General features: G+C 36.3%; 1 protein-coding gene across 6 annotated transcripts in view; it reads left to right on the top strand.

The window, feature by feature from the left end:
• ZBTB44 (zinc finger and BTB domain containing 44) overlaps window positions 1-15,472 on the top strand; it is a 65,143-nt gene that overhangs the window by 27,243 nt on the left and 22,428 nt on the right. For 5 of the 6 annotated variants that reach the window (XM_059185088.1, XM_059185098.1, XR_009356667.1 and 2 more), the window contains one exon: window positions 7,726-8,799. The exons of the other annotated variant lie outside the window; for it this stretch is intronic. In XM_059185088.1, coding sequence (XP_059041071.1) covers window positions 7,782-8,799 — 1,018 coding nt within the window. In that variant the 5' untranslated portion in view covers window positions 7,726-7,781. Of the gene's footprint in view, window positions 1-7,725; window positions 8,800-15,472 lie in introns of those variants that run through there. 6 annotated transcript variants of the gene reach the window in all.

Raw genomic sequence — 15,472 nt, 5'->3', positions numbered from 1 at the left:
TCAATTAAGATAACCCCTCTGCAGTGTGATTGATTCATAAATTCTTTTAATCTATAAGTTCCCTATTTTTGTTCCTCCTTTATCTCTTTTTTCCCCTTGCTCTTTATTAAAAAAAAAAAAAAGGCCTCTTGTAGGCTTTCTCATAGTATAGAGTATAGTATAGATTAGTATAGTATAGATTTTGCTGTTTGCATTGCAGTGATGTGACTTAACATGTTCCTGTCACCTGTGTATTTCCTATGAACTGATAGTGTGTTGATGGGATCTAGAATTTCGTTCAGTCTTTTTTGCAATGTCTTATTGTCCCTTTTTTGGTCAAGTTTGAACCATTGGTGATGTATACATCTTCATTTAGGGATGGGGACTGCAAAATGGTTATCTTTTACTTTGATACTCCTTCATTTATTAGCCAGAACATTCTATAAAGACATATCTTTCTTCATAGTCTGATTACCAAAAAATACCATTTATATTGGAAAGCCAGGATAAATGCCTTATTCTTTCCTGTTTTAATTCAGATTTAATAGTATAAATTCAAATTATAACTTTCTTTACCTTTAATCCTCGATAACCAATATATATAGGCATTTTACATATATATGTGTGTACCACATAGAAATTTTATGAAGTATATCTATCTACTCATATATTTCACAGCATTTTTTTTTTAAATATATCATGCTAGATACTGGATAGGATCAAAAGATAAATTAGGGGCACCTGGGTGGTTTAGTCAGTTGGGCATCTGCCTTTAGCTCAGGTCATGATCCTGTGGCCCTGGAAACGAGTCCCATGTTGGACTTCTCTGCTCAGCAGGAGCCTGCTTCTTCCTCTCCTCCCCTCTCGCTATCTCTGTCTCTCTCTCTCTCTCAAATAAATAAAATCTTTTAAAAAAATCTTTTTGCTCTGCCTGCCCTGAGCTTCTCACAGCTTGCCTTCACATTTTTAGCTGTACATTCTTTGGATGTCTTTAGTTGTAACAAAATCAACAGAATGAGACTTATCAGTGACTTATGTAAGATCCAGTACTTAAATCCATGCAGACCTCTTCCTGAACTCCACATCAAAATGGGCAATTTCATATACAAATTGATGTAAATATTCCTCTTTAAAGTTTTTCTAATTTAGTATGCCTAAAACCAAAATGTTCTTTCTCTTCATCATCAGCCCCTACCAAAACCTTCTTTCTCTTTCATTCTCTTATTTGTGAAAACACCATCCACTCAGTCACCCAGATTAGAAACTTAAGAGTCATGTTCTTCTCTCCTAGCTACTCCCCGACCCCAGTCCTGGTAGATCATACCTAAGTGGTTTTACCTCCTAAATATTTCTTAGATGTATTTCCTCTATCCTCAGTGCCACTTAGTTTGCTTTTATCATTTACTTTTACTGTTGTAATAGTCACCCTCAAATCTATATTGCCTTCGGAATTATCTTTTTAAAATACAGATATGACAGTACTGCTCCCCAATGGCTACTCATCCCTATTGAATAAGATTTCATTAGGTCCCAGTTAAAAAAAAAAAAATCTCATTAGGTCCTTAGCATAGCATAAACAAACATAAGTGGCTTTGAGCAAAGTAATATCCCAAGTATAAATTTACTCTGTAAAATCAGATTATTATCATCTTACCTCATGTGTGATAGCATATCTAAAGCTCCTACTATTAGCATCTGCTATATGGTAGACAGTACAGGCAACTTCATATATTTCTACCTAGATACTCCTCTTAGAGGCATCTTAAAAGCAGTATGTCCCTTTCCTTAGCCGCCTTTTCTGCCTTTGATTGGTTTAAATTAGGATATAGAGTAAAAATGAAATTATCTCAGTTCATTCTTCCCATAATTAAAACCTTGTTAGATCATTGGGAAGGTTAGTGTCCAGTTATAAATGTGGCTAGTTGTTTAAACATGCAAATTCTTTTTAAATATCAAGTTTACCTTCCAATCAGCAGTCCTCATCACTATTTAATCATGTGAGGCAGCCATCTTTGCATGCTAAGAGCTCTACTCCATTTTAACCTCAAATCCTCTGATAATTATTATCAGCTAATCTCTATACCAAAATATATATATATATTCAAGATGAATTCTGTGTCATATAAGAAATAGAGTAGACATGAAATTTGATCTTCATTTCACTTTTCACTCTCACTTTTTCTAGGGTAATAGTAGCTAATATTTACTGAATGCTTACTTAATGCCTGGAACTGTGCTAATTTAATCTTCTGACTGTCTTGAAAGTGTGATTTCCATTATTCCTGTTTTACATATGAGCAAACAAGCGTATAGAGGTGAAGTAACTTGACTGAGATTTGATGCCTCACTTATAAGTGGAAGAGTCAGTTTTCAAAACCCAAGATTGTCTAACTTAAACCATTTTTTTAATAACTAGGCTATATACCTTATTTGCCAAAAATTTTTCAGCCCAGCTGCAAAACAACATGGGATTTAGCAATTACTGTTTTCATAACCATGTATGCTATTTCATCAGTGATTTAGAATAAAAGGGAGAGGGGTGGGCGGGAAGAAGACGATTTCTGAATTACTAGTTCAAATTGCAAACTATTACACAAATAGATTTTATTACTTTTAAATACTGCATGAATTCTACATTAGTAATTGGAATGCAGTAATATTTATCTTTATTCAAGAATTTTGAATGAGCTCCAAATTAAATCTGTAACTATACACATACATATTCATCTACACAGGTGGGGAAAATGAAATGTTTAATAGAATTATGTAATTGATAAAAATTTCAGGTTATACTTTTTGAGTATAACCTGACTTCTAAACTATATCCATATTATGTATGACTTTTTCAAATAGAGTAATTTCATCCTAAGTTTTGCCACAATGTATAATATTGCAGTATCTCCAAAATATATTAGTCCGTGTAATTTTTTATCATGGAGTATATCATAAGACTAGGTTTCCACAGACATGTATTAGGAAATGCATATAGTACATGGTATACAAGACCTTTCTCAGTCTAATCTTCCACCTTCCTCTCATCCCATACCTTCAGCTATATCAGGCTTTGTAGCTTAGATTTGTAACCATTACATTAAAGAAGCAGAATTTATGGAAGGTTCTTATAATCCATTTTTATTTTTGTCTTCCATTATCCATTTAAATGTATACTGTGGTGTTAGTTCTTCCTCCAACTCCTTTAAAGTCAAGTCTTAGTAACTTTTCAGGTTACTTTCAGAAAATGAAAGCATTATTTTCAAGAACTAATAAACTTGGGGTGCCTACTAGGTGGCTCAGTCATTAGGCATCTGCCTTCGGCTCAGGTCATGATCCCAGGGTCCTGGAATCGAGCCCTGCATGGGACTCCCTGGGAAGCCTGCTTCTCCCTCTCCCTCCCCTCCCCCTTGTGTTCATTCCCTCTCTTTCTCTCTGTCAAATAAATAAAATACTTTTTTTAAAAAACTAATGAACTTAATTCAGAGTTAAAGGTTTCCCTCCTTTCCTCCCTCAGTCGTACTGCAGACAAAATGTGAAAATGAGGTTTATTTGGCTTCCTTTTTTTTTTTTTCCCCCCCCTGTTTTTCTACCCTTTGGCCTTTTATTCCTCTTCATTTGCTAACTATGGCTTCTGGCCCCTCCAGGATTGAGAGAGGCAAAAGTTGAGTAAAAGGAAAAGGTCTTTGATACTAGTAAAAGCAATATCAGCTTTATATAGCGTTTATTTTGTACTAAGTACAGTACTTTACATATACTATTAGGCCAATTAATCCTCACAAGTCTCTGAGTTAGGTTCTGTTAATCCCTCTTTTACTGTTGAGGGAAGTAAGGCACAGTTTAATGACTTGCCTAAGGTCATACAGCTTAACAAACTTAGAAGGCAGTACAAGGATGCAGACCCAGCACTCTAGCTCCAGAGCCCCATCTCAACCACTCTACTCTATTGCTTTTATATTCTGTTGGGAAGTGGTAAGCATACTTCATAGTCTTTGCCGGAGTTTAAATAAGACTTGAACCCTTTCGATTTTTTCCAAGTGTGACATACATTTTCCATAGACCTAAGACAAAGAGCAAACATGTCTCAACTCTTTCCCTTGCAGAAGAGTAGGAGGGAGTGGGATGGGGTTTGGAACTCAAAGCACACTGATTGCTGTTGCAGAAATCCTTTTGTAATATTTAACTCTTTGAATATTGAAGGTGGGTATAACTCAAGGTCGATAAACAGTTTTCTGGGGCACCTGGGCAGCTCAGTCGGTTAAGCTTCTGCCCTCAGCTCAGGTCATGATACCAGGGTCCTGGGATGGAGCCCAGTGTCAGGCTCCCTGCTCAGCAGGGGGCCTGCTTCTCGCTCTCCCCCCTGCTTGCGCTCTCCGTGTCAAATAAATATATAAAATCTTAAAAAAAAAAAAAAAAAGAAAGAAAGAAAGAAAAGAAAAGAAAGAAAAAGAATTTTCCACTACCTTATTGTATAGGTGGTTTTGCATCTCACTTTTGGCCAGCAGTGTCTGAGTCCTCCACCCAAGCCAAGATTGAAATGGTTTCATTTTAAGACCCTGTTGCACATGTTCTCCAAATGCTCTTTAATTCCTTGCCTTCACACCTTTGTTCCTGCAGATGGTCCCCAGATTAAGACTGTATCACTTGCTCTGAAGACATGTGGTTTCCTCCCTGAACCACATGATCCCAATCAAACCAAGCACTCTTAATGGCCGTGCTTTTAAAGAAGCCGGTTTACTATGGTGTAGCAAAACTTAATAACTTAAAAACTTAAAACTTAAAATCCTTCCATTTTCTTCCTTTTCATGTCATTCTTATGAGAAAAATCAGCAATGTTAAAACAGAGGTTTGCTTAGACCAATTTTAGCTGTCTAGTGTATTGCGGTTACTTGTCTTTGGAAAGAGTATATGAAGTATATTTATATTTGAACTCCTCTCCGATAACAATGAAGATAATGATTTCAGTGGCCTTACCTGGCTGTCTGGGCACAGGGCTTTATGCCTTTTATCCTTTCTGTTGTGTTATCCCAGGTTGATAATTTTGTCTTCCCATTTTAGAATATTCAATGACCTTATATTTATTCAGCTAGAAATCTTGTCCTCCCCCTTTACATACACATTTATCTGCATAGTACATTCAAAGGGATATTTATCAAATGGATTGTTTGATGTTTAAACTGACACTGCCCTCTGCATGCTCACTTTTTTTTTTTTTTTTTAGAGGTTTTATTTAATTATTGGGGCAGCAGGGAAGGGCAGAGGGAGAGGGAGAAGCAGATTCCCCACTGAGCAGGGAGCCTGACACAGGTCTTGATCCCAGGCCCCCAGGATCATGACCTGAGCTGAAGGCAGGCTCCCCTTTACTTTAAAAAAAAAAAAAAAATTTAATTCCAGTATAGTTAGCAATGTTATATTAGTTGCAGGTGCATTCTCACATTTAGAATGTCATACAGTGCACATTAACAATTTGTTGCGCAGGGAAGAACCATCAGGATGGTGAACACTCGCTGAGATCATGTGTGAACCCTTGATAACCTGGAACTCCTTTCTGCCTTATCACCTGGCAGAATTCTACTTTCGCTAGGCCCCATCCTCTGTGATGTGTCTTCTCCCTTGTACATTCAAAATTAATTATTTCATTCATTGCTTTCACATAGCACTGCTGCACACCTTTTGTAGTCTTGGTTAGGAACATGCCTTTTTATAACAACTGTAAGCTCAGGGAGGTCAAGGACAGTGTTTTATTTGTACTTAATGTTCCTCCCTTCACATAATAGAGTACCTCACATTTGGCAAATCTACTATTGAGCAAAATCAGTTACAATTTGACTGTTAGAATACCTGACTCAGTCTTATTAATATTTCTGCCCAAAACAAGGGACGTAAAAATAGTACAGTTATGTTCATTTATAATCCTACCATACCGAACCATATTTGCATGCAGTTCTGGGGACCAGTATTAAAGGAACATTGAAAAGTGGAGATGGTTCAGAACAAGGATGTTAATCAGATTTTAAGGAGCTCTTAAAGGGATTTGGGATGTTTAGTTTAAAGAAGAGAAACCATGGGAACGAGTGGCATGTGATTGCCATCTTCAGTTTTTTAAGACTTTTTTGAGGGAAAAGAAAAAGTAGACCTAGTCTATATGACTTTAGAGTTTGAACCAAGAGGACCTGAAAACCTAGTTGTATAGCAGTATGCTAGGGTTTTTTTAAGAAAAAAATTTGCTTAATCTGCAAAAAAATAAAATAAATACCCACACTCCTACCAGTGATTCCCTTGAATATGATGAAAGCTTTTGTACATAGATGCAGACATTATTCTGTACAGTTTCAGAAGGATTATGGCTCCCATAGGGAATTCATGAATCTCAGGTTAAGACCTCATGTTCTCTTGCTCCATGTGTGTGATATGGATACAAACACTCTAATCACATTTTTCACCAAATACATAGTAATATCTACTACTGTTGAGTGTCCACTATATGTCAGTAATTAGGCATTCATTTAATATTCAGAACCAAACATTTTTCCAAGTCTAAAGATTCATCTTTAGCATCTTTTAAAATTGATAGCTGTATTTTTGAAGTATTTGAAATCTTTTTTATCTAGAGGTAATTTCCAGAGTGACTTTGTTTTATACTTATTTCAGTACTAACAATAAAAAAAGTTATAACACGTAAAATAATTAATGTACATAGTTGTATTTTTTTTACACTTGAGAAGTCTGTGATCTAAGAGTCAAAAGACCCAGATTATAGCTTTGGTTGTCATTTGTTAGTCATGTAACTTTTCTGAGCATTAACTTTCTTAAAAGGTCTCCCTGACTTCACATAGAGGGTATAAAGAGAAGTTAGGGGGAAAGTATTAAAAAACTGAAGCATTATTAGATGTGCTATATTAAAACTATTTGAGAATGTCATTTTTTTATATTTTTAGTAAATGTGAAATCTGATAAGAGCAAACTAACTTCTTTCTTAAGGGAAAAATCCAATCAACTGATGGATTTCTAACCACTTTTTTATAAATTTATTTCCAGAAAGTTTGTTTCATTGTATTAAGAACATAAACAATAAAAATAACTGGTTTCATTTGTTGAGCATTCACAAAATGCCAAGTACTGTGCTAAGCATTACTTAAGCATTGTTTCATTTATAGGTAACAGGTTGTTACAGGTAACAATCATGGAGGAATTGTTGAGAAAAAATCCAGGCCCATCACATTCTATATCTTGAAGTCTTAACCCCTTATATTTAATCACTTTATATCCTAAAAGAGGCAATATATAGCATTAAAGTTAAGAGGGGAGCTGTGGAGCAGCCTGTCTGGATTTGAACCTTGGGTCTGCCACTCAATAACTTTCTGACTTTAGCAAAATAGTTAACCATTTTCTGTTAATCAGGAATAATAATGTCCTCATTGATAGGACAGTCAACTAAATTATCAAATGTGAAGTTAGAACAGTGTTTGGCACATAGAGAGCACTCTAAATTATAAATATATAATTGTCTTATATATAAACTATTATTATTTAAAACTATCCAGCTCATTGAAACATTAGCTCACAGACTCCACTGGTAAGAGTTTGAGGGAATGGTAAGGAGAGTGTATTTTAAAAAATTGCCTTCCTTGAACTTTCTCATTACCATCCTTCAGCTTTGTTTGTTTAGCACAGTGGCCACATGAAAATAATGTAAATCACCTTCTATTTCGACCACTATACCACCAATTAATGTTTATTTTATGTATTTTTTAGGACATTTCTGATTCATTTGCATCCTTGAAGAGCATCTGTAGAAGAGGAAGGAAAAGATGGGTGTGAAAACATTTACTCATAGCTCCTCTTCCCACAGCCAGGAAATGCTTGGAAAGCTAAATATGTTGCGAAATGATGGACATTTTTGTGATATCACTATTCGTGTCCAGGACAAAATCTTCCGGGCACATAAGGTGGTACTAGCAGCTTGCAGTGATTTCTTTCGCACCAAACTTGTAGGCCAAGCAGAGGATGAGAACAAGAATGTGTTGGATTTGCATCATGTTACAGTGACTGGCTTTATACCCCTTTTAGAATATGCTTACACAGCCACTCTGTCAATTAACACAGAAAATATCATTGATGTTCTAGCTGCAGCCAGCTATATGCAAATGTTTAGTGTTGCTAGCACCTGCTCAGAGTTCATGAAATCAAGCATTTTATGGAATACACCCAACAGCCAACCAGAAAAGGGTCTAGATGCTGGACAAGAAAATAACTCTAATTGCAATTTTACTTCTCGAGATGGAAGTATTTCGCCAGTGTCTTCAGAGTGCAGTGTGGTAGAAAGAACCATTCCTGTCTGCCGAGAGTCCCGGAGAAAGCGCAAAAGCTACATTGTTATGTCTCCTGAAAGTCCTGTAAAGTGTAGCACACAAACAAGTTCTCCCCAGGTATTGAATTCTTCAGCTTCCTACTCAGAAAATAGAAATCAGCCAGTTGACTCTTCTTTAGCTTTTCCCTGGACTTTTCCTTTTGGAATTGATCGAAGGATTCAGCCTGATAAGGTTAAGCAGGCAGAAAACACCAGGACTTTAGAGTTACCTGGCCCATCTGAGACGGGGCGAAGAATGACTGATTATGTGACTTGTGAGAGCACAAAAACTACCTTGCCTTTGGGTAGTGAAGAAGATGTCCGGGTCAAAGTAGAAAGGTTAAGTGATGAGGAGGTCCATGAGGAAGTGTCTCAGCCTGTCAGTGCATCTCAGAGTTCACTGAGTGATCAACAGACAGTGCCAGGAAGTGAACAAGTCCAAGAAGACCTTCTGATTAGTCCACAGTCTTCCTCTATAGGTATAATGTCTTCTTTGTTTTTCATGATATTGTAAAGTCAACTTGAGCATACCTTTTAAGATAAAAGTTTGTGTTGGATCCTGTAGGAATCATGAAAAAGAATAAAACAGGATAACTGGATTTATTTAGAGACTTATTAGTCCTATTTTTTTACAAGTTATGCACTGAGAAAATAGCTAAACAATTTCTGACAGGTCAAAGGCAGATTGTGTTATATATGAATTGTGAATTATTTTCAATGCAGAATATACCGGTTTTTAAAAATCCAGTTAGTGTTTTATTCTTTGTCAAAATATTTGCTGAAAACTTAACCTGTGCCAAACACTGGGGATATATGATGAAAAAGACATCGTTCCTGCATCTCAGGGTTTAACAGTCTAATTGAGGAAGCAGAGGTGTAAACCAGTGATTAGTACTAGGCTAGCCATATGAACAAAGTGTTAAGGGTCACAAAGGACAGAGCAAGTTAGCCCTATGTATTTGAACTGGATTTTCATCAGTAAATATGAGTTTGTACACGAGAGGAAATGACTTTTCTTTGAAAATGAATGAGAGCCCAGAGATGTGGAAAACCATTGCATGTTTGGGAAGCGGCAAATTCAGTTTAAAATGATGTGAATAAACCCTGGAAGCCTGCAAGTATTGGAAATAATGAGAGATAGGACAAAATGAGCAGTTGAGACACTGCTCTCTCTCATTTCAGTTGGTATTACATTTAACTACATCTAACAGAACCCATAAAAGTGGCTTAGACAAAGGCGGCTTTATTTTTATCACATAAAATGTTCAGAAGTATGAAATCCAGGACTGGTATGGTGGCTTTACAGTGTATCAGTGTGGCCTAGATGCCTTCTATATTTATAATCCACCGTCCTTAGTTTGTCAGCTTCATTGATACGCTTATTGCTTCATAGTTAAGAAATGCTTACTTCATCTTTAGCTTCATATTCTAGGAAGGGGCAGTGCTTATATCAAAGCACAGACATTCCCAGAAATCCTTTAAAAAACTGCCAGATTATGTCATGTGATCTTTCCTAGCTGTAAGGGAATCTGAGAAGTTATGTCTATTAGTAGGATATAGAACTGCCTCAAAATTGCTGCCTCAAAATTGGAGGAGAATGGATACTATGTGCAACTAGCAGTGTTTGCCACAGCTAGGCCACATAAGCTTGAATGTTATCCTTGTGGTAATAAAGAGTCTACCTTAACGGGAATAAAAATAAGACACTTGCAGATATTTAAGAAAATTAATTTGGTAATAGTTTGCAGGGGAGTTCTTCTGGGCAAAGAGTCTCAGAAACTAGTTACAGTAGAGTTGCTTTTGTATGAATGAAGATGCTTAAAGTAAAACTATAAAAGCATAAGAGACTTTATAAAGGAAGAATCATTACTACCTGATGATATTGAATATGTGGATGGAGGGATGGAAGGGGTTAGAGAACTTTAGATGATTAGAAAAATGGTGATAACATTTTATTATATTCACTGATTCGAAGTCATAATTTTTCATAGGAGCTATATCTTACAGTTAATCTTTTACAGTTACTTTTTCTTAATGGTAGAAAAATCATGGTAATTATATAATGGATAGGAGTCTATTAAATTTAGTTACTGTAATATGAAAATCAGTGGAAGAAGATGGGAACCTAGTTTTAAGAGTAAGTCAGCAAGGTCAATTCTGTGTGAATTATGCTTTGGTGGTAACCACATAATGTCATGCTACAAAGCAGTTGAAAAAGCAAGATTGGTGAAATCAAGACTGAAGATTACCAGTTCAGGGCTTTTCTTTAGTATGGTAACTTTTTTTTCTGTATTCTGACAGATTGAACCTCAATAGGAAAATATATATATAAGCTGAAACCAAAGGACTGATCCTTAAGAAATACCTATATTCAGGGAGAGAAGAATAGCCAATAAAGATTAAGAAGGAGGATTTCTCTATTAGATTGGGGAACCAGGAATGCCATATTAACTTTGTTGATTTCTTGAATTTTGACCTACTTTGTATTGTCACTACAAAGTGTACTTTCAGACTGGATGATACAAAACAATAGTTTATTCTCTCATTTTTCAGAAGGCCAGAAGTCTGAAATCAAGGTGTTTGGCAGGGCTGTGCTCCCTTAGGTTTTAGAAGAGGGTTCTTTTCTTGCCTCTTCCTAGCTTCCGGCAGTTACTAATACTCCTTGTTGTTGCTCAACTTGTAGTTGCATCCCTCGGATTTCTACTTCCATCTTCAGGTGGCCTTCCTGTGTTTCTGCCTACAAATCTCCCTTACTTTATAAGGACACTGGTCTTTGGATTAGGGCCTGCCCTACTCAGGATGACCTCATCTAACTTAATTACATCTGCAAAGACCATATTTCCAAATAGGGTCACATTCCTACATATCAGGGGTTAGGACTTGAATATAGCTTTTTGTTCACATAGTTCTACCCACAGCACCAACTAAAGATCATATACCTGAATTTGGGTCAAGGTGGTTTTTTTTTCTTTTTTCTTTTTTCTTTTTTTTTTAATTTTAATTCCAGTATAATTAACACAGTGTTATTTTAGTTACAGGTGTACGATATAATGATGCAACATTCTACATGTTACTCAGTGCTCATCATGATGACTGTGCTCTTATCCCCCTCACCCATTTCATTCACCTCCCCTGTGGGGAGGCTCTCAATATTTGAGTTCTCAGTTCTCTGTATTTGAGTCTGTTTTTGGTTTTGCCTTGTTTTTCTTTGTTTATTTGTTTTGTTTTTTAAATGCCACTTATGAGTGAAATCATATGGTATTTGTCTTTCTCTGACTGACTTATTTCACTTAGCATTATACCTTCTGATCCATCCATGTTACTGCAAAGGCAGGATTTCATTCTTTTTTATGGCTGAGAAGTATTCCTGTGTGTGTGCACGTGTGTGTACACACTGCATCTTTAACCACTCATCTATTGATGGACATGGGTCAGGATACTTTTTTTTTTTTAAGATTTTTTTTTTTTATTTATTTGTTAGAGAGAGAGAGAGATACAGAGCGCAAGCACAGGCAGACAGAGTGGCAGGCTAGAGGCAGAGGGAGAAGCAGGCTCCTTGCCGAGCAAGGAGCCCGATGTGGGACTCGATCCCAGGACGCTGGGACCATGACCTGAGCCGAAGGCAGCCGCTTAACCAACTGAGCCACCCAGGTGTCCCAGGTCAGGATACTTTTGAAGAATTTCAGTGACCACACCTTCAATAAAGTATTTAATGTTAGCTATTTGTTAATGTGACCAAGTTTTTTTGTTAAATTACTATTCTTTACTCCTCAAACACCTTCTAAATAATGAACTATTTCATGGATATTATTATTTTAATCATTTTATCTGAGAACTTAGAAACCAAATATTAATCTCACTCAGTATCTTGCTTACTAGGCATGTGAGATAGTCTGATTTTAACCACTCTCAGGTGTATCTAATCAGTTGAGATATGCCTTTCTGTCTTACTAACATGACTAAATAGAGAAGTTAGACTTAAGTAGAATAAACCTACCAGTTATATAACTATGATTTACTTCCAATATATACTGTCAGGTACAGATTCTGTTATAAAGCTGACATGTGAGTAACTATAATAGGAATATCACAGAATCAAGGATATCCAAAGGAGTTGTTTTCCTTGCCTTCATAGTAAATGTACTAATCACTCTCAATTAATCTATCTTAACTCCAAATCTATACAACGAAACAAAGCTTTACTGTACAAAATTCCTAGAGTATAGTAGGCACTCAAAAAATGTGGGCAGGAGAAAGGAAAAATATGTATCTAACTTTTTTTCTGTATTCTATAAGAATACTCATAAGAGTACTTAATTTTACTACTGATTTATTAAAGAAGATATCTAAAAAGTAGTTTGTCTTTCCTAGGGACTGGGAATATAATATTTAACACATTATTTAAAAAAATTTTTTTAAGATTTTTATTCATTTGAGTTGAAAGAGAGCTTGAGCAGGAGGGAGGGGCAGAGGCAGAGAGAGAAGCAAACTCCCCACTGAGCGGGGAGCCTGATGTAGGGCTCCATCCCAGGACCCTGAGATCATGACCTCAGCTGAAGGGAGACACTTAACTGACTGAGCTACCCAGGCGCCCATTATTACAAAATTCTAAAATTGATAATCCATGAAGTTAACTTAGATAGGATTTTGCCTGTTCTTTTAAGTTCCTTTTATTGCCATTTGGCCCAACAGGGGGGTTGTAAAATCTGACGACCCCAGTTTAGGGCAAATAGAAGCAATAAATACAGCAAATTTAAAAGAGAAAAATAGTATGCTAGTTTTCGGTTGGGTCTTCATACTCAAAAAGATGGTCATCAATATCTGATACAGTTTTTAAAAAATGTAAGTGAGATGGCTTTATTATTTGTCTTGAAGTATTCAATTATCTTTAGGCACTTCACAAAGACAAAATAAATAGCTCTAGATAATCGACAGTTTCCTATGTTAAAGGAATTCAGTTTTTTCTAAACTTTAAAATCTGCCATCAAAAGTAAAGCAATTGTTACAGGGGTCAGTTATATTAAGAGATAAATTTGACAGTTTTCTCAGTAGCAGTAGTGAATAGATAATTGGCGACTAGAATAATGGTAGGATTACAACATTGATCATATGGAAAAGTAGTTTAATGATTAAAAGTTCAGGGGTTGGAGTCAGATCTAGAATCTGCTACCAGTTTCTGCCACATGATAGGTGTATGACTTTGAGGAAATGAATCATTTAACCTCAGTGAGTTCCTATAACTATAAAGTAAGGATACTAATACCTATCTATAAAATATGTCAGTGCCCTCCAGCAAAAGACAACCAGGAACATAGTTGTACAGTTCAGGGTAGTAGTTTTAATGTCTGAAAATCCCTAACAGGTTACTGCAAATACACAGGGTAAGTTAGTGTGCAGCAGGCACCTGTAAACCCTGTGATCACATTAAGAAGTAGTATCCTCATGGTTGGTGTTTGGCGAATATAAGTATCATTCAAAAACCAACAGGAGTGTGTCGGTTTTATGTCCCTTAAAATGGACAGATTCCTTGAGGAAACTGTTAATCAGTTAAAACAGTTTCTGCAGAGGCTGAAGTGTCTCTGAAGAGAATAAGCTTAGACTGTCGTATTCAGGATATCCTGTATTAATGTCTTTCTGATTGAATAGGCCTTGATGATAGGATTGTAATGACTTAAGCAGAAGCATTTTCATGATGTCAGATCAGGGAACATTTTTTTCTCAAGGCTCAGAGCTGAAATATAATATGATACAAGGGGCCATTAAAACGGAACCTACCTTCTGACATGTTTAAAGGAACAGTTATTAATAGATAATAGATTCATTGATCTGTTACATTCAAAATAGTCTTTATAGTCTGGAGAAAACCTAGAAGAGTATTGTTTTTCCTTAAGTGACAAAAGGAGATCTTAGGGAGTTAAAAAACATGAAGTAGAGATGAGAGATCACATTATTTGTTAAACAAGATTAGTATTGATAGTAGGTAAGTAGTAAAGGGTAAAAGATAACTGAAGAATCAAAATTAATATGATTTTGTTATCTTGGGAGGGAGTTATCTACTTTTAAATCAGTATCTTCTGAAGAATCCCTCAAAAAATGTGTTGTATGTATTTTGGGTTGGGAAACATGAATCTACTGAATAGCACCTTGAAATTTTACTGCTAAATTAGTTGTTAATAATACCTGATCAGGGGCTCCTGGCTGGCTCAGTGCGTTAAAGCGTCTGCCTTTGGCTCGGGTCATGGTCTCAGGGTCCTGAGCTCAAGCCCAACATTGGGCTCTCTGCTTAGCGGGGAGCCTGCTCCCCCCTCTCTGCCTGCCTCTCTGCCTGCTTGTGATCTGTCTCAAATAAATAAAATCTTGTATTACATGACATGTATTACATGACAGTGATGACAGCAAGTAGGTTTAGTTAACATCTGTTACCACACAAGATTCTCATGATGAGAACTTTGAAGATATACTAGATTAGCAACGTTCCGATATGCAGCACGATATTAACTATCGTCACCATACTGTATATTACATCCCCTTGATTTAGTTATTTCATACTGGAAGTTTGTACCTTTTGACCGCCTTTACCTGTTTTTCCTATCCTCCCAACCCCCTGCTTCTGGCAACCATCCTTGTGCTGTCCTGCTCTCTGTTATCTTTGAGCATGGTTTGTTTAGATTCCAGGTAAAAGTGAGATCATACAGTATTTGTCTTTCTCTGATTTCACATAGCATAATGCCCTTAAAGTCCATCCGTGTTGTTGGCAAATGGCAAGATTTCTTTTTTCTTTTCTTTTTTTAGTGGCTACATAATTTATTCCCTTTATTTTTCTTGATGTTTGTGGATGATAGGGACAGTCAAAAGTCTCAGTAAAATAGAACATTTATGGAGTTCTTCGCAATAATATCAGTGAATGTGTGGTCCTATTACTGGAGAAAGAAGTTGGGATTTCCCAAGTCAGGAATACAAAATCTAGTAATTTTTTTCCCCATCATTATAGCATAGATCTTTAGCATGAAAAAGCCTCAGGCCACCCTAAAAATAACCAATAACCAGAACAAACTGATTGCTCATTGGAGATATTTAAGTATACTTCAGTGTTTGGTCCATATCCATGTCTTATCAAGGTTGTGTCAGTGACAGCAAGGCCACACGTCGGAA

Source organism: Mustela lutreola, chromosome 1, assembly GCF_030435805.1.
Source record: "Mustela lutreola isolate mMusLut2 chromosome 1, mMusLut2.pri, whole genome shotgun sequence".
NCBI lineage: Eukaryota > Metazoa > Chordata > Mammalia > Carnivora > Mustelidae > Mustela > Mustela lutreola.
This window is presented reverse-complemented; position numbering and strand designations above follow the sequence as displayed.